The sequence below is a fragment of the Electrophorus electricus genome, chromosome 11 (assembly GCF_041902795.1).
Source record: "Electrophorus electricus isolate QZ-2024a chromosome 11, ASM4190279v1, whole genome shotgun sequence".
In the NCBI taxonomy this organism is placed as follows: domain Eukaryota; kingdom Metazoa; phylum Chordata; class Actinopteri; order Gymnotiformes; family Gymnotidae; genus Electrophorus; species Electrophorus electricus.
In genome coordinates, this window is record NC_137507.1 from 722,501 (window position 1) to 735,108 (window position 12,608).

Genomic DNA, 12,608 nt, shown 5'->3' on the forward strand with positions numbered 1-12,608 from the left:
ATAGTGCAGATTGTGGAACTAATTAAACAGAATGTGATGGATGTCCATCAAGCCTCAACACCTACAGTAACATTTCCACCTGAAAGACCTGAGAACTGGGGGGGGAGCAGAACAGAGAAGCGGTTACATGTCCAACAGTCCTGACAACAGCAGAGAATTAATGTGTAGCAGGTCAGAGGTCAGAGGTTATGGGAGGGGGTCCAGGGAAGTCAAACCTTAGGAGACCAGGGAGGAGGGAGAGAAGCATTAATATGGAATGTATGAGAGGTAACAGGAAAGCGGAGAGTGAGAGGTCAGGAACAGCCAGGAGTCTAAGGAGAGATTACGCGTTTGTCTTTCTCTTCTCCTTGGTCTTCAGATTCTTCTCCTTCTTCTGATGCCTCGTCTTGCGCCGTCTTCTGTAGCCCTCCTCCTGTTATCTTCGCTTCCGCCGTGTGCCCGGGACCTTCCTCTTCCTCCACCATGTCTGAATCTCCGTTCTGTTCCTCCTCTGGGATCGACTCTTTCTAAGTGGAAAGAAAGTCATGTTTCCCAAAACCAGAAAACTCTCCAGCCAGGAGGCAGTGTCTGCTAAGAGGAACCCCAGGGTGAGACACGGTATGCGCTGGAGAGGGACAGACCTTAGACATTACTGTACATACAGTCAGAGTGGACAATGGGACTTGGTGAACAACACTGTGCTTATCTAAGATATTTCTCTCTAAATCATCTGGCACACATCCAACACCTGGGGATGAATGAAGATATTGACATTATTAATATTGACATAATACAGTTGAAGATTCCTCCCATCTACCAAATTTTTATTATTAACATTATTAAACACACTATCTGAGATGTTTGTGTGCATGTTCATAACAGATCAATAGGAAAACACAGATATAAAGACCCACTGTGCATATACAGTCAGTCACATGACCTGACATTGTAAATAGAATTTAGCACTGGAGACAGGCTGGCTAATCGGATCTGTGATTCACGGTAGGAGGTGAAAAAATGACATGAGAAGGTGAGAGGAGAGTTACTGCTCTGTCATGATTAACTCTATCTCAGCTCTATCTCAGGTTCTGTCATCATTAACGTGCTGCTCTATCTCAGGTTCCTCTCCAAGGATTTGGGACTTATTGGGTTGCTTTGCTTCCTGTACCGAAAGACTTCAAGTGAAGCAGCACAGAATCATGTTAATGGTCAAATGAAGATAAGACAAAGATACAGAAAGGAGCCAGTGATCTCAGAACGTGTTTACAGGCTGGAACAACTACTCAACACACAGAAACAACGCACACGCCATCAAACTGAACCCTCTTCTACAGTACCTGACAAATACATGTATATAGTTGTGCATTTGTAGATATTTTTAATGCAGGCAAATTAAAAAAGAGTATGCTGACCTTAAAGCCGGGTGGTGGGGTCAGACCCAGGAACTCATACACTGCATTCTCCTCCTTGGCATCAAAGAATGTGTCATAGTCCTGAAACACAAGACTGACATTGGCAACGTTTGTTCCCCTTTTATATGTAATGTCCTCAAACAGTTACACCAGAACGGTCAACTACTACATGGTGACACAGTGTTTAAAGGCTCATATACAGCCAAAAAACCACCCTGCTAAAAACATGCTCAATCGTACAATGTTTCTTTTAGTATCTTTTAAAGTCAGTATGGCCTAATTTAAAAACATCCTCTGACCATTTCTAGCTAAATCATTTTTGATGATCCGCTGAGCAGGTCAGTCGGTGGCAATAGTTGAAATAAGTTGCACAAACTAAAACAAACCAGAACGTTAATTGATGAAGAGGATGATATTGATCCTCTGATGAGGTTTTGGAGCAGTTAGTATTTACTAACCCCACAGTAGTATTTACTAACCCCACGGTAGTCCAAGGGTTAGTATATGCTGGCCCTGAAGTAGTAATCACCAGTGTAAGGGTTATTATTCACTAACCCCACAGTAGTAATCACCAGTGTAAGGGTTATTATTCACTAACCCCACAGTAGTAATCACCAGTGTAAGGGTTATTATTCACTAACCCCACAGTAGTAATCACCAGTGTAAGGGTTATTATTCACTAACCCCACAGTAGTAATCACCAGTGTAAGGGTTATTATTCACTAACCCCACAGTAGTAATCACCAGTGTAATGGTTATTATTCACTAACCCCACAGTAGTAATCACCAGTGTAAGGGTTAGTATTCACTAACCCCACAGTAGTAATCACCAGTGTAAGGGTTAGTATTCACTAACCCCACAGTAGTAATCACCAGTGTAAGGGTTATTATTCACTAACCCCACAGTAGTAATCACCAGTGTAAGGGTTAGTATTCACTAACCCCACAGTAGTAATCACCAGTGTAAGGGTTATTATTCACTAACCCCACAGTAGTAATCACCAGTGTAAGGGTTAGTATTCACTAACCCCACAGTAGTAATCACCAGTGTAAGGGTTATTATTCACTAACCCCACAGTAGTCATTCTCATTGAAGATCTGAGGCGGTAGGGGGATTCCATTGGAAGGCTTCCGGTCTCCCGGGACGTTCTGTCTCATCCACATGCGGTTTTCCTCGTTTGACGCAATGTCCAGCTGTGCAAACTCGATCTTTTGGGCTTCCAGGAATCCAAGAACATCCTGCTGCTTCTTTTTGATCTGTGGGAGTAAATGACATACAGCCGTGGTATCGAGCTGCTCCCCCCAGACCTGTGGTCAGATAACACCAAAGCTCCTTCCCTTAACCATCAGGGAAAGAGGCACAAGTCCATTCAGAAGCAGAAATGCTGCCAAACCCTACTGAAGCAGAGCGAGGGAGTTCCTCCGTGCAGCACAGCAAGGCTGGCTGGACCATGCCATGGCCTGGATAAAGGCTCATTACATCTCCTTACAGATATGGAGTTTTTCTTTAAAGCGATTTCTTCCTGAGAAAATGAATTTTACATATAGAATAAAAAAGTACATTTCCTAGAGTCACATTACAAGATGACTAGTCAGGGTGTTTCTATGCTTTCCCTATGATAAAGCATTTTAAATTTCATTTCTTCTTGACAATGTCATCCTATTGTTGAATCACTGTTCTTGTGTTAGTATTTGCTCATTAAAAAATCTGGTAGCCTTTAAATGATCTGAATATGCAAAAAACAAAAAACAAACCAACCAAAAACATTACTGCAATGTAAAGCCAGTTTTTAGTTCGTTTTAAAATACACTGTACATTTTTATTCATTTTAACGTATTCATTTGTACTAATTATCTTATATTGTTTCCCAGAACAAAACTATAAATATATTGATTTTTACTTTGCGTGTTCTTCGTGTGTTCTGGAAGGTTCAGTGTGGGCCAGTGTGTGTCCAAACTGCTGGTGTGCAGGTTTAGAATATGATCCCAGCACTGCCGAGATATTTAAGGAAACTGCCAGAGAGTGAAATGAGGCCTTCGGTCGCTCAAATGTGTGTTCAGTCTGACATGAAACAAAGTGACCAAGTTTCCTTCTGCAATTTGTAGAAAACCCTTACTTAACCCATCATATGCCGTACCACTGAAATAAAAGAAAAGTCTAAACCCTGATCAAAGATCTGAGAAATGAAGTAGAGGTCTGCTTACCGCAGTGGACCCAGAGGACGAGGCCAGGAAGACTTTAATCACCATGGTGGGTCTCAGAACTTAGCTCAGCAGACAGCGCTGCGCGCCTGAGAGGCTTTGGTCACGGGCGCTGCGTCACACCGGGACGGGAGGGCTCGCACAGGCTCGCGCAGTGGGATTGGCGAGCCTCAGCTGTCACTAAGTTAGACTGCAGCAGCACATGGCCAGAAATAGAACAAACACCAGTCGCTTTGGGCTTGGCTTGCTAGATAAGTGAGACAGGGACTAACGAGTGATGCCCACGCAGCTATTTATTAAATCTGCGAGTGCAACCTGGATGACCGTCTGATGTTGTTTATTGGTTTTCATTTGTAAACTAGACATTCACACCAACGGTGTACTGGTTTCCACGGAACCCAGCAGTATCTCAGATACCAGTGTTGAGATACCAGTGCGCTCAGGGCGGAGCTCTGTCAAAGCCAGCGCAGCTCCCCCTTGAGGCGTGGTTGAGTGGAAGTGGGTGGGTTGTGTGGGGTTTGGCACGCGAGGAAGATGGAAAAGCCGCAACCCCAGGTGAGAATCGCCACGCCACACAGTTCATGGCGAGGCTACTGTGACAAACACACTAAAAGTCGTTTACCTGTTCAGCACCTGTTATATGATGGTGGTGTTACCTGCAAGGCAACAGGTGCACAAGTTCATTTCAGTCAGGTGTTATGTCCGTAAGTTATTGGACAGTGACATGATTTATGTTTCGGACCTGAGGGTTACATGAACACTCACCAGCCATGTGACTAGAAACTCTGTTCCTAAAGGTGCCTTTTGTCACAGGCTGCGATCCATCTGTTGGCGCACACAGTTCAGCAGGTATCCCCTACCACAGGCCTCGCTGGGCAGTTTCTGACCACAGGAAAACTGCTGAGCAGGCATTACTCAGGTAGAGGAGCGTTGTCAACGCAGCGTTGACCCTGCCATGGTAAGGTGCGGGGGGTCTGCTCCCCAAACACACACAGGCAGCAGTGCTTCTGTGGTCAGAAACAGACCAACTCTGCACACTTACAAGCTGTTTGTAGTGAAGTGACTGCAGTGAGGGTCAATCAGCAACTTTGTGATCATTACTGCTGTTTCAAGTTAGAGAATGCCAAGTATCACGGCACTGCCCATCCTGAGCTGGAGCGCAGCAGAGCCCCAGGGGACAAGGGGATTCAGCAGAGGACAATCACAAGGCCAGTTTCCGCCATTTAATCAACACAGTTGCCTCCAACAATCAAGGCCCCCAAATCCCGTCAAGATCAGATGCCACTACACGTTTACTGTCCAGAACCTGCACAGTGGAAAGCCTGCTTGCACCAGAACTCAAAGATTTCACACATTATAAAGCCAGGACCACCTCCTCCTCCCAGACATCGGTGCGTGAGACGTCTTTTGGTGCACAATCGGATGCAAGAACATGGCGGCAGGGCCCAGAGCCAGCAGAACAGTGCCAGGAGGAACAAGCTCAGCTATCACCTCAGTCCTAGTTAACCTACACAGATCCAAGTACCCAAGAAAACAAGTTCAAACTGCACCGCGGAGTGCTCCTTTGATTATACAGATAAATGTGTGATGTTCTGTAAGGCATCAGCCCCTTACTGCGTCAACACTCAGTACAATGAGACATGAAGGAATGAACATTTGCGGATTATTTAAAAATCCCAAAATGCTACATTTGGAGGTTTGGTGTTAAAACATGAACGTTTTTCCCCAAATTATGCTTTAGTGAAACAACAAGAAGCAACAAACACACAATCACAATTCACCAAATAAACAGGCCTTTATTATCCAGTGCTATTTGTTTCACAATTTGTTCAGGAATGATGTCAGTAAACTATAAAGTGTGCACACACTGATAAAATAAATACAGTTTAAATACAAATTCAAAAATTATTTAAATTTCACATTTCAGATCACAATAAAACGTAACCAATCAAAATGATCAGGAACAGATACACATGTATGACGTCACTCTTATCTGAGCTGAGTTTTACAACAGAAAACAACAACTTAAGGAAGGTGCTGGAGGCAAACTGTTATCTAATTCAACCAGGAAACATTTGTAATCAAAAACAAAAAATGTTTACAACATGTTTTAATGATTCTGTAGGTAAACTCCAGTGGACACTTACAGTGATGGGAAATGTGAATTAACTAACAGCATGAAGGCCAATGGCCACAACTTTGTTGCAGACCACTAACCAGCTTGTTATTCCAACACCACCTGAAAATCAAGCAAACAAAGAGAAATATGGGTTACGCATAGATGACATAAAAAAAAAAAAAACAGATGTTACAAAAAATATGATCATTTGACACTTTGTCTTCATTTCACCTACAACAACAGGCATGCACATTTTTGAAAAACAGTACTCTACTTCTGCACAGCTAACAGTGAATCCCGTCATTCCCAGCTGTCTTCACCAGGCCCGGATGGATTTCTGTATGCCGCTTTGGCAGACTGAGCCCCCGCTGGTGACAGTTCTGCTCTCACTATGATAAAGTGCTAAATGCACCGCTTGCTTTACACTAAATAATAGACTCACCATTGGAAATATGTTTGGAAATGGGATACACCATTGCAAAATACTAATGAAAATGGGAAAGATAACTGGGAATTTCCTCATTTTCTTGACTATTCCTTTTTTTATTTCTATGTGTATATTTCAATCATATTTCCATCTTCTTTTGTCACTCTTGGTCCTTGGCGGCATTTCAGACTGGGATTCTTTAGCCATGTTTCTGCTCCATCCAGCTGTCCGGTACAGCTTACCTGCCACTCCTGACGGGAAGGCAACCAGTCGTTCCAGTGGGGCGATCCACTTACTGGGCACCACTGTGACTGGCACTGGGTAATACTTCCAAATAAGGGAGACCATGAGAGCTCCCTAGCAACACACAGCAACACACGGCAACGTTACTCTCAAGCCAGGGAAGGCATCCCGGCATTCCCTGCTGGAACAGACATGCTATGCCAGAATGCCATTCTTATTGACCTAAGACTTCTCCACAAGCCACAGCATCATATCAGACATCTCAGCAACCATCATCATCACAAACATGCAAGGAAAGAAACAATAACTTACTTGAAGAAGGTAGAAAACTATGTTGACAATCCATTTTATTTTAGCCTGCTGGGCGGTCCTTGATTTTACTGTATGGAAGGAAAGAAGGCAGGAACATTTAAGCAGACCTGCAGAGCTGCACATAAACATCCTGCGGGGTGGCAGGTTGGCACTGCACAGATGCTCTCTGATAACAGAAAACTTGCTCCTGCTTTCAGATGCACCATCCTCAAGTAGAGACACCGATCATTCCTGCTGAGCCATGTTATAGTAAAATATCATCAGTCCAAACCACCCTGCAGTGCTTTCTACCAGTAATTCCAATGGTCATTGTATTAATTATTTAGCTGATAGTCCTGGCCAGATACCATGGGTCTGTTACCACTGGGATGTTACCATGGGTCTTCAGCTTGTCAGTGGTCTTGTTGATCTTGCGCTCCAGCCTGGCGTATCTGGCGAACTCGTCCATCATGCTGATGGATGAAAGCTCCGCCCTCATGTTCTGGATTTCACTTCGCATCTCCATTTCCTGCTCAGCATCTTTCTGAAGGACTTTGGACAGCTTTGGCAGAAAAAGGTTTTTTATTATTATTATTATTCAATATTAATACAACTGATCAGTATCGATTTTAGAAACCAGGTTATATAAGACCTAAAAGTAAAGAAAATGTTTTTATTCTGAAGCAGGTAGAGAAGTGTGCAAGCTTTTCTAACCTTGAGTGTAGAAAGTATTTCCTTCATCTTGCTATGAATGTAGTTATACTTATACAGTACCTTTCTCTGAACCCAAGGACACTTTACAATCAACAAACTGCTTTCATGTCAAGCCAATGCATCGGTGATAGTCAACAGGATATCATCCATAACATAACTAAAGCATTGGACATGAGTGTTAGGAGGTCTTACTGAGTCACGTACCAGCGAGGACAGATCTTTGACGAGGCTATAACATACCACACTGGGTGGAGGTGCTTCTACTGTGTGTGTAGGTTCTGAGTGTTAGGAGGTGTTCCTGTGTCACGTACCAGCGAGGACAGCCCGGGCAGCAGAGCTTTGACGAGGTTGCACACGAACACACACACCAGCACCACAAACCAGGTGCAGCCGGCGGACGCCATTTCCTGTTTATCACTCCAGACGGACTACTGACGGGGGAACGGGAGTGGACTCGGTCATTAGCCAGTATCCAAACAAAGTGCTAAAGCATGCAAAAGTTTAATACTTCGTTCATATAATACTAAACCAGCTCAAGCTGCGTTTTACAAGCCCGTACTCACTCCCATGGGTCAGTGTGAAATGCTCTTTTTCTGTGTTGTAGCGTGAGTGATGGTAGGCGCGGTACTGCCACCTACTGTACAAGTAACTGCACACTGACTTAACAGAAGCGAGAGAGCGCACTAATTTCTTACATTTTATTTAATTTGATTAATTAGATTAGATTAATTTGTTATTTAATCTGCTTTGATTGCAAAGAAACGAGGAAGTAGAGTTTCATTCCTTGTACCTGGAGAGAAGGTGGGTAGATGAAGCTGTTTTGGTTGAACAGAAAACTGGAGAGTCGACGTACAGCACAATGAAGTGATGCACATTTTATGTGAGAAACAGCAAAGCTTTTGAGAAGCCGCTGTCATAGAGACCCTGGTGTCTGATAAACAAACTGCAAGGAATGGCTCCCCAACACTGACTAACACTGATGTCCTGGCTTCACCACACTGACTACATCCAGTCTGGAATAAGAATATATATATATATATATATAACTTATTGGGGTCATAGCTGATTGGTTATAAGATGTTATAAGTGTTAGAAATTAAATGAATACTAATACACCAGCACTAAACACCACTAAACACTAAACATTTTATCCAGTGTTCATAGTAATTTTGGGAAGTTGTTTTGTTGCAGTTGTTATTATTGTTTTAAATGCATTGTTATAGAATTTACAACATAAAAATGATCTCCCATAGACTTCCACTGAGCATAATTTCAAGTTTACAAATCTCAGTAACTATGTTTTGGAACTTTAACTCATGCACTTATTAGCCTGATGCATTAGGGGTAGGACTTAGTTCTGCATTGTGTGTGTGTGTGTGTGTGTGTGTGTGTGTGTGTGTGTTTGTGTGGTTTTCTATTGTAATTTTTATGTTCAGTATTTTGCTGCACTTTATATGGGTTAAAAATGGAATTGTGTTGCTTAGCTAAGCTAATAGAACTGCTCTAGCATGTTACTGGTTATGTTACTGGTTATAGTCAATAAGGCATGACTGAGGTCTTCACTGTCACCCACCAGTAGCAATTTCTTTTCAAGAGTTTAAGATTATAAATACAAATGCACAGTATCAGTTTCTCTTTTTGAATTTTTATGTAGCCTGTTTATTGATTGCTATAATATGTAAATAAAATTGTAATAACGGCACCATTCTGAGCATGTAGGTGTGAAGGGCAGAGAGACCTCTAAGATCACATTCTGAAGCAGAGCTGTATCCAGTCCGGGGAACTCCGAGCCTTGGAGTTTATTAATGGGAATAAATATTCTGTTTATGCAGCGTAATAGCAATAACACAGTTGTGACATAAATGTTAGTGAATAGACACTGAACATTTAAGAGTATAAAGGTTACAACATTGTCAGTGTGTCTCAAGCTGAGTCTGACAGTATACATAGCTATGTATCACATGTATCATAATAAAATACCCAACAGCACATAACAATACTCTCTAGATTCAGTACTGTATAAATGGTAGGTGCGTGTTGCTAATGTACCTTCTATCTGACCTTAAAGATCCTTAAAGAAAAAAACCTCAACACCTCTGTGTTTTCTTTCAAATTAGATTATCTTGCTCTTCTGGGGATCAAAATGTAAATATACAAGGCAGGTCATATGAATACCATTCCAAAATAAATGACTGATATATTTTATAAGAATTTCTGCTCATTGTGTAAAAGTGGACACTCCTTATGCTGAGTAAATCTTATGTAAGCTCAACTCTCAACAGACAGAAAGCAGACGCCCACTCTTACACACTACAAGTCTGATAATAAAGCAGACGCCCACTCTTACACATTACAAGTCTGATAATAAAGCAGACACCAACTCTTACACACTACAAGTCTGATAATAAAGCCAACACCCACTCTTACACACTACATGTCTGATAATAAAGCAGACGGCCACTGTTACACACTACAAGTCTGATAATAAAGCAGACGCCCACTCATACACACTACAAGTCTGATAATAAAGCAGACGCCCACTCATACACACTACAAGTCTGATAATAAAGCAGACGCCCACTCTTACACACTACAAGTCTGATAATAAAGCCGGCACCCACTCTTACACACTACATGTCTAATAATAAAGCAGACGCCCACTCTTACACACTACATGTCTGATAATAAAGCAGACGCCCACTCTTACACACTACAAGTCTGATAATAAAGCCAACACCCACTCTTACACACTACATGTCTGATAATAAAGCAGACGGCCACTGTTACACACTACAAGTCTGATAATAAAGCAGACGCCCACTCATACACACTACAAGTCTGATAATAAACCCATGCCCACACCTGACTGAATGCATCTTTTTAATGGTAATAAAGATATTTTAATCTAATGGATTAAGGTGTTAGCCTATATATCAATTCATTTTCAAAACACACACAGACAGACACAATTTTAGATGCACCATAAGCAAAAAGGTTTTCTTTCAGACCTTTAATTCTTCACCCTACAAGTGCTCTGTGAGAATCTTCTAGACTGACTAAGAAGCATAGTTCAAGTTCAAGTTCAAGAGGCTTTATTGTCATTTCTGCTATATACAAGTACACAGTAAAAATGAAACAATGTTCCTCCAGGACCACGGTGCAACACAACACAAGTGCAACAGACAACACACTACATGAGTGCAACAATACAATGCAGTGCAATAATACCATAACAATAAATACAATAGACAATGAGCAGACAGTGCATTTATTTTGACCAGTACACAGTACTGGGAATATGTAAAGTGGGTTTGTGCATAGGAGTCAGTGATGTGCTATACTGAACATAGCAGTCACTGGTAGCAGCCAGAAACAGTTCAGAATAGAGTACTGATTTAGCACAGTACTCTACTGCCAGCGGGAAGAATCATAGGTGTTGCCTCATGACTCTGATAAAGAGAACCCCTGTCATCAAAGCATCGAATATTTACCTCAATTATCTCAGATCTAAGATGTTCAATATTTGTTCATCACAGAATAATTACATACTTGTTATTTCATTGATTTGATACCTTCCCTGTTTTTTTAAATGTACTAAATAATAAAAATAAAACAAAGAGTACATATATCCAAACATTTTGTGACTGTATTCTACACAGACCTGAATTTGGTCTCAGACAAATCAGGGAATTGTGGTTCTTATGTAGAATGACAAGTTAACTCTAAATTACAAATTAACTCAAAGTGGGCCGAAACAAGCCCTAGATCAGTCTGACTTTAACTGCAGTAAAACTCAATGTCTGTACTAGGCTAATTTACTTTACAAGTGAAGTTTAAGCATTTGTACCATTAGTGGAGCTAGCACATGACCAAGTCTTCTCTGGTGAGGGAACTTCAGAGTGGTCTTCACCAGCAGCCCCATCTACAGGTTTGGATGTCTATGGTTTCATCACTCTGATTCTCCCTCCTTATGTCATTAGAATCAGATCTGCTTGAGTGGTGTGGCAGGCTGTCAATCAACTATGCTTATCAGAATATTAGGACTCTACCTCCAGATCAACCTTAGCTAGAACAGATGACAGTTTGGGTGATTTTTGAGCAGGACTTTATCAACCTTACGTTAGCTTAAGGTTTAAAATAGCATTCTAGTTTAGTATTATACATACATTTTAAATATGTTTAATATGTTCCCTGGGTCTTTACAGGAGCAGAGACTGTGAAGTCAGTTTGTTTAAACACTTTAGCAGGCCATAAGGCCATTGCAGAAGTCCTGCTTTTGTGGAGAAGTTCTGGTTTGTTTGTTTTTTTTACCTTTGCCAAAAATAAATAATCACAACAATCCTTCATGTAGCACAGAAACATGTCAGCTTCACAAACCATTGGAGTAAAAAAAATAAAATAAAGCAAAACCATCAGATATTAGATGTTCTGATTCAGCAAACTTTTTAAAAATGAATTTTCTTGCTTTTTTACTTTCATTTTGTTTAACTTGTTTAACTAAAAACCATGCTTTCCATAAACCTGCAAAACAAGCGCTGTCACATTAACGTTGAGGCCCAGTATCTCCCTCATGTTCCCCCAAAGACTGGATATCGGGACACAGCCACTTGTTATGTCCCAGCAGTCATGAGTGCTGATCACAGGTATTGTTTTATTGTCTGTTATAGTCTAACTGTGTTTGTTTTGGGTTGGGGTTTTTTTTGTGTTTTTTTTGGTGTTTCTTTCTGCATTTTAAAGTGCTATATAGATCAATGTGGTTTCCTTTTTAGGGTCATACAGATTAGTTTGGTCAGTCCTATTCTTTAATGCTACATTGAGTGCTACATTGAATCTTAATCGCTAATTTATCAGCAAATGCTTGGTTTTTGCCACCTTGTCCCATAAAGAAATAGCAAATAGATCAAGTTGTTGGGCTGGTCTGGGTGAGCTTTAGTGTGGGAGCTCATATGACGTTGGGTTTGGTCTCTGGGCTCTTCTCACTTGACTCATTTCATGACGTTGAGAGCTTTTAAGACTCTAGATTCGTGTGTTCTCTCTTCTAGAGGTTGCCTGTGTTACTGAGTGAAGTATTGCATTTTACATGAAAACAGATCCAACTGAATGTACTAGAATTACAGAATTTGGAACACATTTCTAACGTAATAAAAAGGTTCTACAAAATAGCAACAGAGTATGCTGAGGACATTCGATCGAACAACACATTCCATCTTGTGTGGACAAG

The 12,608-nt window shown here is 41.3% G+C and overlaps 2 protein-coding genes across 3 annotated transcripts in view; both read right to left on the bottom strand.

The window, feature by feature from the left end:
* sh3bgr (SH3 domain binding glutamate-rich protein) overlaps nucleotides 1-3,755 on the bottom strand; it is an 11,254-nt gene extending 7,499 nt beyond the window's left edge. Inside the window, exons 1-5 of one of the 2 annotated variants that reach the window (XM_027022278.3) lie at nucleotides 3,597-3,682; nucleotides 2,791-2,914; nucleotides 2,463-2,648; nucleotides 1,392-1,472; nucleotides 327-506 (exon numbers count right to left, since the gene is read on the bottom strand). In XM_027022278.3, coding sequence (XP_026878079.2) covers nucleotides 327-506; nucleotides 1,392-1,472; nucleotides 2,463-2,648; nucleotides 2,791-2,868 — 525 coding nt within the window. In that variant the 5' untranslated portion in view covers nucleotides 2,869-2,914; nucleotides 3,597-3,682. Of the gene's footprint in view, nucleotides 1-326; nucleotides 507-1,391; nucleotides 1,473-2,462; nucleotides 2,649-2,790; nucleotides 2,915-3,596 lie in introns of both variants that reach the window. The other variant, XM_027022279.3, reaches the window with a different exon arrangement.
* A 1,614-nt stretch (nucleotides 3,756-5,369) lies between these two features.
* Nucleotides 5,370-8,001, bottom strand: get1 (guided entry of tail-anchored proteins factor 1). Its single transcript, XM_035528202.2, has 5 exons — nucleotides 7,699-8,001; nucleotides 7,070-7,235; nucleotides 6,695-6,762; nucleotides 6,382-6,496; nucleotides 5,370-5,832 (listed from the first exon to the last, which is right to left on the bottom strand). Exons 1-5 carry the CDS (start codon nucleotides 7,789-7,791, stop codon nucleotides 5,759-5,761), a joined length of 516 nt encoding a protein of 171 aa, XP_035384095.1. The 5' UTR covers nucleotides 7,792-8,001; the 3' UTR covers nucleotides 5,370-5,758.
* Between the last annotated feature and the right edge of the window lie 4,607 nt (nucleotides 8,002-12,608).